The sequence below is a fragment of the Cloeon dipterum genome, chromosome X, assembly GCF_949628265.1.
Source record: "Cloeon dipterum chromosome X, ieCloDipt1.1, whole genome shotgun sequence".
NCBI lineage: Eukaryota > Metazoa > Arthropoda > Insecta > Ephemeroptera > Baetidae > Cloeon > Cloeon dipterum.
The window spans coordinates 27,750,510-27,762,941 of record NC_088790.1 but is presented as its reverse complement, the minus strand read 5'-3'; the positions used below and the strand labels follow the sequence as shown (position 1 = coordinate 27,762,941).

The 12,432-nt window shown below is 41.2% G+C and overlaps 1 protein-coding gene across 8 annotated transcripts in view; it reads right to left on the bottom strand.

Moving 5' to 3' along the window:
* LOC135944867 (serine/threonine-protein phosphatase 2B catalytic subunit 2) overlaps positions 1-12,432 on the bottom strand; it is a 34,075-nt gene that overhangs the window by 15,234 nt on the left and 6,409 nt on the right. For all 8 annotated transcript variants that reach the window (XR_010575376.1, XR_010575375.1, XM_065492068.1 and 5 more), the window contains exon 2: positions 9,132-9,335. Coding sequence is in view for 6 of the 8 variants with exons in the window: in XM_065492068.1 (XP_065348140.1) it covers positions 9,132-9,335 (204 nt within the window). In the remaining 2 variants the exon portion in view is untranslated. The remainder of the gene's footprint in view (positions 1-9,131; positions 9,336-12,432) is intronic.

Genomic DNA, 12,432 nt, shown 5'->3' with positions numbered 1-12,432 from the left:
AGTGTAATCAGATTTGCATTTTCGGTTTAACAAGAGTTGAAGGAGCAGACGCAATTTATTTTCTCGTTTCACTGATTCAATATCAAACAATAGAGCCTTCTCTTTGTGCTCACGAAATCAAACACAATTTGCCGTTTGCTTCTTCCTTGAATGCAATAAACCCTTTTTACTGTCAAGAGCAATATAGATTCACCGTTTTCTAAATGTGGATGGCGATGAAAGTGCAGGACAGAGGCCTAGCAACAGCCCCTCATCCTCTTAAATACAACTGCTTGGCTTCCCAAAGGTGTCGAGACTCGCGAAAGAAACCCCAGACACGTTTTGCGCAGTTCAAGACAAAGAATTAGCGCTGTTTTTAGATGACCCATTGTTGCCAGACAAAATCGAGAGGTCGCGTGACGAAATGAGAAATGATTTTCAGCAAAATTGAACAGCGTTTGAAGCTGTTGTGTGTTCTGAAATTTCTGTCCTCTTTAAAATCAAATAGCATTAAATTTAGAAAAATTAACAGTTTGAAACAAATTTCAAAGTGGTTTGGAATCAAACTCGCTAATGAAATTCAACCTGCATTATTCTGTTTGCAACGGTCGAAAATAAAATAAAAAATCACTTTGGATTAGATTTCAATTTTCATGAGCTACAAGTGGAGAGCATTAAATTTGTTAATGATTTTTTTGCAAGCGACTGCGACCACAAAAACAGCGACATCTCGTCGGCTCAAAAAAAAAAAATTCGTGCGTGGTTTTGCATGGCGTCGGGCGCTGACGTGAGCGCGTGTGTGTCATTGTCAACACTCATGAATGGAGGCTGTGGCTGCGAAAACACACGACGCGCAGCCCTTGCTTGTCTTTAAATCCGCATTGATTTATCGAGCGAATCGCCCGCACCCCCGACTAACAACGTTGTCTTCCGCTTTTTAATCAAGCAACTGGTTCCACCTCCGGCTGCTCGAGATTTAAAGCTTTTCCGAGTGAGGTGAGCAGAGCAGCCTGCACGCAGCTCGCCTGCCGGGCCTGCACACCCACCCAACTTGTGTCTGTCTGCAAAATTGGGTTTTGTCCGCATTAGGCCCTTTCCACCGCAAATTACGAAACGCACTTCTCGAATATAGAGACGGCTGGAACAATTGCGAATTTTTTTCTTTCATCTTTGGCGAGGAGCCACACACGGCTCCACATTCAGGTAGATTTTAACTTTTCAGGCTCTCCTCCTAAATGGGCAGCTCGAATTATTAGTTTCTAGAGTAAAGAGAGCGATATTTTGCAGCTGCACAGAACAGCACCAAAATCACAATGAAGCAATACAGTAATATTTTGTGTCAGACTAATTTTTAATGCTGCAAACTATGCGTGCTCTTTGTAAGATGCGAGCACATATTCATGACATTGTTCTCGTATTTATGTTGAAGGTGAAACATTGCAAACCATCAAACTGGAATTATTAGATGCATAGCCGGGGGTTGATTAGTCTGCTAATGTTACCATAGGATGTTGCAAACCAACCAAGTTTATTCAACAGTGCTCGCATTATTACTGTTCCTGTAGCTTGAGGTCAGAGGATATTATCCTATTGCAAAATATTCTCAACGGAGCTAATTATTCCTGGCGATGAAGAAATAGACGGACTTGTCCTGCGTTTGTACAGTTGAGACTTTTATTGTTCTCTGCTCCAACTGGCGCCCTAAGTAATTAACCAAGGACAATATTCTCCCTCCTCGTCGCTCAAATAATGCATCAGCAATAAAATATGATTTATAGCTTCGAATTGACGATTTTTAATATACGAACTGTGAAATAAACAGTCATAACGATCAAATATAAAATTTGAATGTTCTCGCTTACTAGGGATGGTAAAATAAATATCTGTAAAATTAACAGTTCAGAATTAGAATTGTTATCAAGGACTTAAAAGCAACTTTAATTATGGAAACGACGCTGCGCGATTTCACTTGCAAAACAGAGCGAGCGCAGCGTTTCCATATTATCTGGATCGCGACGCAAAAACCTGACAATGATGACAATTAATTTATTAATTTGCGCGCGCTCTCTCTCTCTCTCGTGCTACGAAGCAGACGCGGCGTGCACGAAAAGAAGACGGGCTGTTTTTATCGCCGGCAGTAAATATTTCAGTGTTGTTTTAAACGACCTCGCAGGTTATCGTGGCGCTAAATTACGCACACATTTATACGCGTTGCTGTGCAGAGAGAAAGAGAGCGCGAGCGGAGGGAAAAGGGATCGAGTTGTGGACAAGTGCGACTCGTCAGCTCTAATTGAGACTAGCAGAGCAGCGGCAATTCTCAATTAGATTCGACAACCCAATAAATACTAATTGCAACTTCAAATCGGATCAATGCGCTGCAAAAAGGGTAGTAATTTACTGTCCCTGATAGGAGATGGACCCTTTGTATACACTTTCGTGCCTTAATTGGACCATTTTTTGTTCCTATAAAAATAAATAAACAAAAGGCTCGAGCTAATTGGACTCTAGTTTCTAGTTTCCATGTTTTCAGAAGCTCGCAATAATTAGATGCTAAACAACACTCTTGAGCTTTCAAATGTTCGCAATTAGTAGTCTTATTAGTGCCAGACTGAGGTCCTTTTCTTTTTATGGCTTACAATTCCACCTCTAGAATAACAGATTCAACTAACTAGAGAAATGTACACGCCTGTTATATATTTTAAGTGAAACAAAAGCCCTTTTGAGATATGTATAAAGGCTCAATAATTAGCGTGGCACGACGGGCAAATAAATAAAAGCCAGGAAAAGATGTTTCTAGTTTGTTCTTTCATCAGAAGGATCGTATACAAGTCTCAAGAGTGTAGTTTGTTGCTGAAACGGCCAACTTTTTAAGTGGATCTTTGCAGGGCATTTTTTTTAGCTTTGACAAGTGGTCCATTGGATTTATTGTTTGTAGAATTAATTAACGGTTTATCGATAAAATGTGAAATTATCAGATACAGAAAAATTAGAGCTTGCCAATAATCGGTTTTGTCAATGATTTTTCGCTTTATTTAAATTCCTCTCTCGTCGCGATATTTCCAACTGTGTGCAAATTAAAGGATGCGTTTCCCTTTAGTTGAAATACATCCCAGGTTTTCAAATAGAAGACCTCTTCATTAGCATGCACACTTTGGAGCTGATTTTTTTAGAAATTCAAACGGCAACCTGGGATTTTTTACCTAATGCCATAATTATGTTGGAGAAAATTTCAGATCAACAACAAATTGTTCGAATTGATTAAAATTGTCTCAAAATTTATTTTCTTCTCCAACTGCTAGCTATTTTGAAGAAGTTTCCACTACATTCTGTGGCGTCGTGACAAGCAAACGATTTATTTTTACCGCAGTGCCAGTAAAAACCTCAATACAGCGGCGCCCATTCAAGGATTTTTGCAAGTGCCAAAGAGCAGTTCTTTAAAAAGGAGATTTCAACAATGAAGAGTCGTAAAAACGAGCGGAAATCACAATAGGAAAAAAAACAAGCGTCCGCGTGTCGCGCAGCACTCAACAGGTTCGGGGCGCAAGGCACGCGCGCGTTTCCCGGGTCCAAGAGGGCCGGCCACCCATCGGCGCCGCATCGTTTTGAGAAATTTTGCCTCCTCGATCTTATCCGAGAGTGACTTACGAGGCAAGCAGATAGAGATCAACTAGTGTAAATTACGACCACGCCGCGTATTATAATAATGCCGGTCGTACTTTTTTTTCTCCCTCGGCGATGCATAAATTCAAACTGCCTGCTCACATGCGCGCGGCCACTGACCGACCGACCGGCAGCTTCCAGATCACGATTGTCCCTCGTAATGGCCGCTAGAAAGTTTTTCGGCCGTCGGGCGCCAATTATTGCAAAACCAAGTGTGCCCTCGATTTTGTAAACACAATGGGCCCGGCCGTTGTTGCGCCTAATGCGTGCGTCTGTCGTTGTCTGCGTACATAATAATTGCCATTATTTTCTGGCGAACTCTAATTTATCGTTCTTTATTATCAGCTAGCCGTCGGGCTCCACGAGTAAATTTACTTACGCCGCTCCAGCACAAAGAAAGGACCACTTATCGATTCTGCTCGCAGACAAAAGAGTGCATGGCGATTCTTATATTGTTTTCACTTGAACTGGGGTTTAAACTATGTATTTTACTGCCGGAAAAGTACGCAGTTTACAGCGTCTATTTTAACGCTAATTATTAATAGATCATAGTGCTGCTCATCATAAAATCCTCTATTTCTACAAGCTTTCCATTCCTTCAGAGGCAGAAAATTAAAAATTCTTACTAATGTGGATTTCCTTTTTAATTTTTTTTACAATGATAAAAATACAAATAACCTCCAATATGTTTTTTCTCCTTACACTTGCGCGCAAAGTAATTGCGGAACATGATTCAATAGTATTGCGCATTAATGACGTGCTCTTTAACAATAAAAGCAAATTGCGTCACAAGCTCTTTGAATAGGAAACCCCTTCTTGAGAAGTGTAATCGCCAAAAATAGCCATCAAAGCCACACACACATTGGTACTTTCATGCTATTTTCATAAATCCATCGACAATCACTGCTATTTATATACGAAAGCGAATTAATAGTGTCAGGGTTGCGTTTGATAATTAACCTCTGGGTCAAACTGAAACGCAAAGAGTTTGAAATTATTTGCGCTGAAGGTTGTAAAACAGTCGGTGCTAGAGTGTAAATTAACCACATCCACTGCAGCAGTCTCAGGTGGCCTAGCGAACAGATCCGAAATAATCTAGTTCGCAGGCGAGCGTTGCTGGTTGCTGCAGAAAAAACAAAACAAAAAAAGAGTGCCAACGTGCAATCTGTGCTGGATGAATAATTAAATTTGAGGTCGCCCACGCGTTTCGTGCCGGCATCACGAAATTCTCCACGTTCACCCCACTAATCCACAAATCAAAACTCGCGCTTGTTCATCGACAACAGCGTAAATCTGGCGAATCCGTGCACTTGTTGTTTGCTTCCGAAATAAGTTTTTTTTAGGAATGGATGAGCTGCGATAATGATCTAAGGCTTGTTGAAACGCATTTTGTTGGAAGGGTGCAGAAAGCACAGTAAAAAACCGAACTTGGTTTGCAAGGGCAAGTGACAAACAACGTGAATAAATTTGCAATATTTTATATTCATAACAAAGGCTCAGTGAGAACATTATCTCCGAAAACATTTAAATTTAAGCACCCGTGAGTGAGTAAGATACAATACACGCAACCTACAAACAGATTTAAAAAAAGAGTTACAGGCCGAGTCCATTTAAAAAAGGGGCGAATTGGAATTATAAAATTGAGTAAATATTTGTTTAGTTTGGGAGCTCATGCAGTTATACCTCATCATCAAAATACTAACAAATCTTCAATAATTTGATACATACAGCGGAGGCCAGATTCGTGCGACGCGCAGATATGGCGTCCGGTGGAGTACGGTCACGTGAAAATGCGCGAAAAGAAGCAAGTTTTCGTCAATATTGTGACATAATTTGCATTAATCTTAACTAATTCTGTCTTTTGGATCGTAAAAACAAACTCTTGACGCTCGTACGGCAATCCAAAGAGAGCTTTTTGTTTCCCACGTTCACACGCCATCTTGGAACTGCGCAGTGCAAACCAAACTTATCGCGCATCTGGACCCCGCTGAGCAAATAGAATTAAATACTTCGTTAACTCAATATATTTTATATTCAAAATAAAACTAAAAAAGGTATTTCTGCTGCTTCTATTTAAGTCAGTATTTATTTCGATGTTTTCTAATTAATGGTAAATACCAAACACTTCTGTGAAAATTTCCATATAAATAAATCCATTTTTTGCTGTTCTTGCAATTTTCCTTTCCTCTTGTGAGTTGATTGCCAATCTGCTTCCAAACAGTTTATAACCAAGTAGGAATACCAACAAAGTAACCGTGTTCATAAAAAGAATAATTCAACAGCCGACTTTGTAATAAATAAAAAAAATCGAACAGTTAGGTTTTGTCAGTTTTGTCCTCACGAGAGAGCGTGCTTGCAGGAAAGCGGCAAAGAGCGAATTATGCATAATGCATATCAACAGACGGAGCGAGAGTATATTAAACACGAGCGTAATATACGTGAGAGAGAGCCAGTCGGTCGGTCGGTGGGTTCGGCGTGTGTTTGTGCCCCAATACACGGACAGCCCAGCCAGCTCCGCTTATCGATTTGCTGCGCCCTTTGCGCCAGCCACTACAGCTCGCTCTTTCCACTAACCATACTCACTCAGCCCCAGTGAAAAGGCCAGCCGAGCCAGCGCGGCGCGGCGCGGCGCGCGCTCCGCCTCCTCTCTTTGCACGTTGCCCGGCGTCCGGCGCCAGAAATGGGTCAAATCGCTTCCCGAACACTTTCCTCCCCTAATTGCACGCACCCTCAGTGACTTGGCGGCGGCGGCGGCGCTGCGCCGACTGGGCACTGCAGCAAACTTCTCGCTCTCCGGAAAAGTCTCTTTGCTGATTAAACTGTTCTGCTTTTTCGCACCATTTTCAGCAGGTTGAATTTGGCGCCTTTAATCATTTTTAATTTCCAATTCAGCCCGAAATTTGTGAGAGGACGACATTTTCTATCAGAATTTCCGATTTCAGATGCCTTCAATCATGTCAGGGGGAAAATTTAAAATACTTTTGACTTATAAATTTAAAATGAGCAAGTTTGACATTAGCCCGATTCTTGCCATTAACTCAAAAATTGGCTGGTAAAACATTTTTCAGCCAAAAGATACTCTACGTTTCGAGCTAATTGCGGGACAAAAATATTACAAACAAAGGTCAATTTAAAATTAAGACCAACAATAAGCAAAAATTAAATGCGCGTAATTAATAGAAGGTGTCTACGTCTTAACTATTCGCATTTTGTTTAAAGTCAATGCTTCGTCCCTTAACCTTTTCACTCGTTAATTGAACTAACAGTTAATAAGCACGGTAAATTTAAACTTACTTGAAAATAAACATATCACATTTTAAAACCGTGATAAATAAGTGGCTGATGAGACAAATTTACCGGTTATAAATAAGTTTAAACAATTAAATATTCAGACATCAGACCTGAACTTACGTTAAAAAAATGATAATCACATTCCACTCTGAGAAGTTTGAGAGTAACCAGCGTTTCAAATATTTATCGCTGAAACCCCATTTTTTCACAAAGCATATTTGCACACAAAACACAACAGCCAACGAATGAAACGATCGTTTCATTGTTTTTACCACTGTCGCCGCCGTTGTTTGTTCTACACCCAAACAAATAATTGCATGAATATGGCTCGACGGTGCGCTGCGTGCACAAAAGGCAGCCAAGCCAAATTATGATCAGCCAAATGCATGCCACATTCTGGCAAGCAGGACCAGACGGGATATTTCACGTTTTTTTCCGTGTAAATTTAACCCTTTGACAGGAAAGACTAAGAGCAGTTGTTATACAAAAAGATTCATTTCCATCACTTGCAGAGGCTCAAAAATACTTGTCTCCTTTAAATGCGATTATTGCATCTTATTGAGCTATTTTAAGCGAGATTCGTCTCACATTGTTGGGTAGTAACTGGTAGAAAAATAGCGATCTAAAAATCCACAACAGAAAATCTTCCAATTTTCAACGTTTAGTGTTGATAATGATTTTTCTCTTAAGTCCTGAAACATTAGTGGTCATGGCGACTTCGAGCAGACGCGTGGGTCTCTTTCTACTTGGCCAGTAAAAATAGCACAAGGAAAGATTAACCAAGCACTCAAGTTAATGATTCTAAATCCGATTTTTAAATTGTCTGTAAAATCAGAATTTCTCATATCAAAAAATAAAAAAATATTATCCGTTTTTTTTGGGACGCAAATAGCGTGGATTTGGACACAACACATCTGGTGCATGCAGATTTTCATGTTTGACCACAAAATTTGAACATTTTATTAAATAACAAGCTACACAACACGTAGTTGTAAACAAGACCTTGAAATTGTTGGATGTGTCAGGTGGAAGCTTGTTATTACGGCTTTCCTGTCAGTCATTATTTAGAGTAAACCGTCAGAACACTGATTGTGAGCGCCGAGTCTGCCACTCAGATCATCGTTACAACTATCCCACAAGTCATTAGCGCTCCGACGTTTGGAACCCCCCAGCAAATGTGTCAGTTCAGGATATTTCAATCTTATTTTGGAGGATTTTGTGTGGCACTACTAGGAAACCTTGAATTTTCACAGCCAAACCTCTAATTAAATTTGCGCCAGAATCAACAAAGGTTTGGCCTGAAAATCAGCGCCAACGTGACAAATCTTAACTAAATAAAAATAGCAAATTCTCTCATTACAAACAACTATAAATTTCAAAAGCGATTTAAACTTCAAGCCTGGCGTATTTATTTTCGGTGGCTTGACAAACTCAAGCGTAAATTGAAGCTAAATTTAGAAATAATTGTGGACGAAATGCGAGTTATCGCAGGTAGGTTTGTTTAGAATCGCGGCCGGCGCTGCACTGATAAGATAGAGCGGCCATGCGCAATTGCGTCGGCGGCGGAACTGAGCTCACTCGGAAACGCCGTCGCCTGCCTCCGCTGTATAATTCTGCACTGCGACACATCTCGGCGCTTCTCGGCGAAATTCTCTGGCTCGCGCGAGATGCGTTTGACAAGACTCTGCATATTTTGCAGCTCTTCTTTTCGTGCTTGGGCATTAAGTATGCGAAGCGAGGATAAAGTGCCATATTGTTTAGTCGCAAAGAACTTACTGCGTGTCAAACATTCTTTTAGTGCAATAAATGAGATAGAATTATGGTGGTTGATCTTTGAATTTTTGGCATTGATCAACAGTGGAAGAATTATTATTGTTTTAATTCAGTGTCCAAGTCGTGTTGCTTTCCCGAAGGCAAGCACACGATTTCTCTAATTATGCAGCATGAAAATCAATTTTATTGCTTTCTTGCGAGGCAGAGAACACGGGGTTTGTTTGCATAGCATTTATCGCGTTATCTAGAACATAACATCCACCCATTTATATTTTTTTTAGCCAAGCCTGAATTTGAATATCAGAGTTCAGAATCACTCCAAATCAACAGATCGATAATGTGTCTCTGAGGAGCACTTACGAGTTCAAGTTCAAGGTCACCGCGGTCGGCGACTGGAGAAAAGGACAGTAAAACTATCTGCATTTTACCTGTGACTGGGGCTTCAATGTCGATCATGGTCTTCTCCTGACGGAGGAGGGTGGCGCCGTCATTGATAATGCGCAGCGCGGCCGTCTCGTCAATCCGCCCCTCGAGAATGAAGTGCTGTTTGAGCACGTCCGGCCGGGGCTTGTTGGTCCTCGAGTCGAAGACATCTGCTATTGTAAGCCGGTGGTTCGGGGGAAACGGAACACCTGAAACGCAAAAATCACTTGAGTTACAGTCAAATAAAACACAAAAATTATGTATATTTTTCGGGGCTGTGGGAAGGTTCAATAATGCCTTGAAACTAAATTTTTTTCTTCCTGCTGGAAGGTCTTTTAAATTTAAAAAAAAACGCATTGGAATCTTATTAGAGTCGCGGTGCCTAGAGAGAGAGAGCTAAGGAAGTCCTTTTAAACACAATGTTCGGCCGGCTCGCAGGTTTGGTCGATACCTTCTTGCCTCATAACGTGTGAAATTTATTATGGCTGACCACGAAATGAAATAATGAGTTGTGACGCAGGCATTTAAATTATAACGGGCATGTAGATTGATGAATATTAACGCTGCTGCGGTGCAACTAACTAAACTTGCCGGTCTGTAAAATTGCAAATAGGCTAAAGAGGGGGAGCAAAAAACCGTTCTCACGCAGCGAAAATTGCGAGCGAACCATTCAACAAGTCAACACACTCGATCGCGAGTAGTGAAATAAAGGCGGCAGCGATGGTTGCGTGCGGCATGAGAATGTACTAGTCAAATGAAGCAAACACCAGTAGTTCATTTTTATAAAAGCCGTCATCAGTGTATTTGCCGTCCTTTGTTTTGCTTGCTCGTTGGAAAAGCTAAAAAATACTGCGCAACGCTGAAAAATAAATTAAGCTTTTCCCTGTAAAATGAATAGTTAAATAATTTAGCATGGTTTATACTCAAAGGGCTTATTTATATTTTTAACTAAATTTTCACTGCAACGAGGAAAGCCCTTTAGCATTTCCGTTCAGATACCACAGTTAATTTCGCAATCAATTTGTTAACGGCAGGAAACGAGCACCTTTTGCCCCGAGGTTGTAGTTAGTTGCACATTGGTGGTTAAAAATATAAAAATAGCGAGCGTGGCCGAAAGGCAGCGGCGTGGCCGACACAACGGCGTTTCGGGTGCTGATTTTCGGCGATAATGGTCTGGGCGGGCGGACGGACGGGCGGGCTTGAATGCGCGGCGAGGTCGGCGCCTATTTTGGCCCGCTTCTTTGATCGGCGGCTCGGCCTCTGGGGCCAAGCAGGCAGGCAGGCAAGCATTTCTGGAAATAGCCAGCCGCACACCAGCAGCGAGCACACCCTCGTCCGCCCGCCCGGCTATCGGCTTTGCTCCGCGACCCGCGTTCTCGGCTTCTCGGCCCGCTCAGGTCCCATTCGCCCGACCTTTGTTTGCCTTTGCACCAGGGCTTTCTCGCAAACTCAAATAACAACACTTCGATGCGAGGACTGACTTGAGGAGCCGTGCGGTTATTTGCGTTTCTAACACAAAAGCCGGTTGTGTGGAAGAGGAGCTGGAAATTGTATCCATTGATTTATTTTTGGTGATGGCTCTGCAGGCAAGTCTGCAATTTAAGTATCAATTTTAAGCGTGTGGGTGTGTTCGCGTATCAAATTAAGAAAACAAGTGCCTTATTGCTGTTTTTGTCTGTCAGCATCAAATAAAATTGCGAATTTTTCAGTCGGAATGGCTAGTTTGTTTCTCTTTCTCAGCAGATTGAAATAATTCGAGAGCAATCGGGCGTTGAAAGAATATCTATCGCACGTGCTGCGGGGAAAATGCTGGGTGCACGCGCCAGAGTTTATTTTGGCCGCAAACCTTTTTTGTTTAATTGAGAGCTGCTATTTCTCGCGCAGGCAAGCGCGGGTGCGGATTAACCGCGAACCGCTTGCCTGCTAACAATAGGCACGTGGAATTTTAATAACCAAAAACTCACAATCAGCATTATTTTGCACTTTCTCCCGTTCAGATGAGTTGCATTTTTTCACTTCAGCTGGAATCGAAAATTTTCTTAACGCATGAATTAACAGGATTATTCACTCACTGCCCTAAATTCTCCATGAGCAAAGTGACTATTTCCAACACACGACAGTTCTCATGTTCTCATGACTCAGACCGTTCCAGGATTGTGGTGTCATGGCGAGGGGTTAAGTCGAAAAACAAATAAAGCAAGGCTGCTGATACTGCAGAGCAGGAAAAGGTCAATTTTCGAGCTTGAATAAACAGCATCAGCGTCGTTTTTACGAGCGGCGAGCAGTAAATACAGCGAGCGCACTTAACACCAGTCGATATGCCAACGCCGAACATTCAAAACCCAAAAGATGATCCAAATAATTATTCTCAACAGTCTAAATTTGTCAAATTCTGCGGATCAATATTTGATTGAATATTTGATTCATTACAAATGCGGGGGCATTGATTTTAATTGCACATATCTAACTGACAGTGAGAGTCGCGTGACGAGCGACTTTTCTCTCTCTCTCTCTCTCTCTCTCTCTCTCTCTCTCTCTCTCTCTCTCTCTCTCACTCGCTCATATTTGATTCTAGGAGAGAATAAGGCAGGCTTTCATTTCGTCATTTCACCCTGGTGAGCATTAAAAAGCGCCGCCGAGAGCATGTTTGCGTCGAATCGATAGCGCACGCTAGCTCGACAGGGAATTGACAAGACTGCTTGCTCCGCCGGTGCTGCACTGCACACACCACCTTTCCAAACAGCTGGAATAGCCATTCCTGTTGTGAATCACGTACAGTGGAGAAATATTTTTGATTCGTCAATTTTTTATTTTGAGAAAATGGCCAAAAACCGTCAAATTGATTTAAATTAATATAGTTTTCGCCGAATTTAGCTGACATAATATGGTTTGTAGACACTATCTAACGAGAAAAATCGATCGGTGGTTCAATTTTGATGCTCTGGAAAAAATGAATCGTAGAGCAAAATACCAAACATATTCTGAAAGCTGATGAAATTGCCTATTTTAAATTTCAGGCCGAAACTTTCTTGCATTATTTTTTTTCTGCAAAGAAAAAATGTTAAAATAAATTAAATTAAAAGATTTTTACATTTTTTTTCTTCATGAATGACAGCTCGGAAATTTTAAAAACGTTACTTTGGGCTATTTGCAAATTTCCTGGCAAAAAATCTAAAACTTAGAGACATTTTTTCCAAAATATAATGTTAAAAATAACCATCAATCGATTCGTCTGGTCCAGCAGAATCCTTACGATTAGTTTCCTAGTTAGCTCGTTAAATTGCAAATGTTTTCTCTAATTAAATC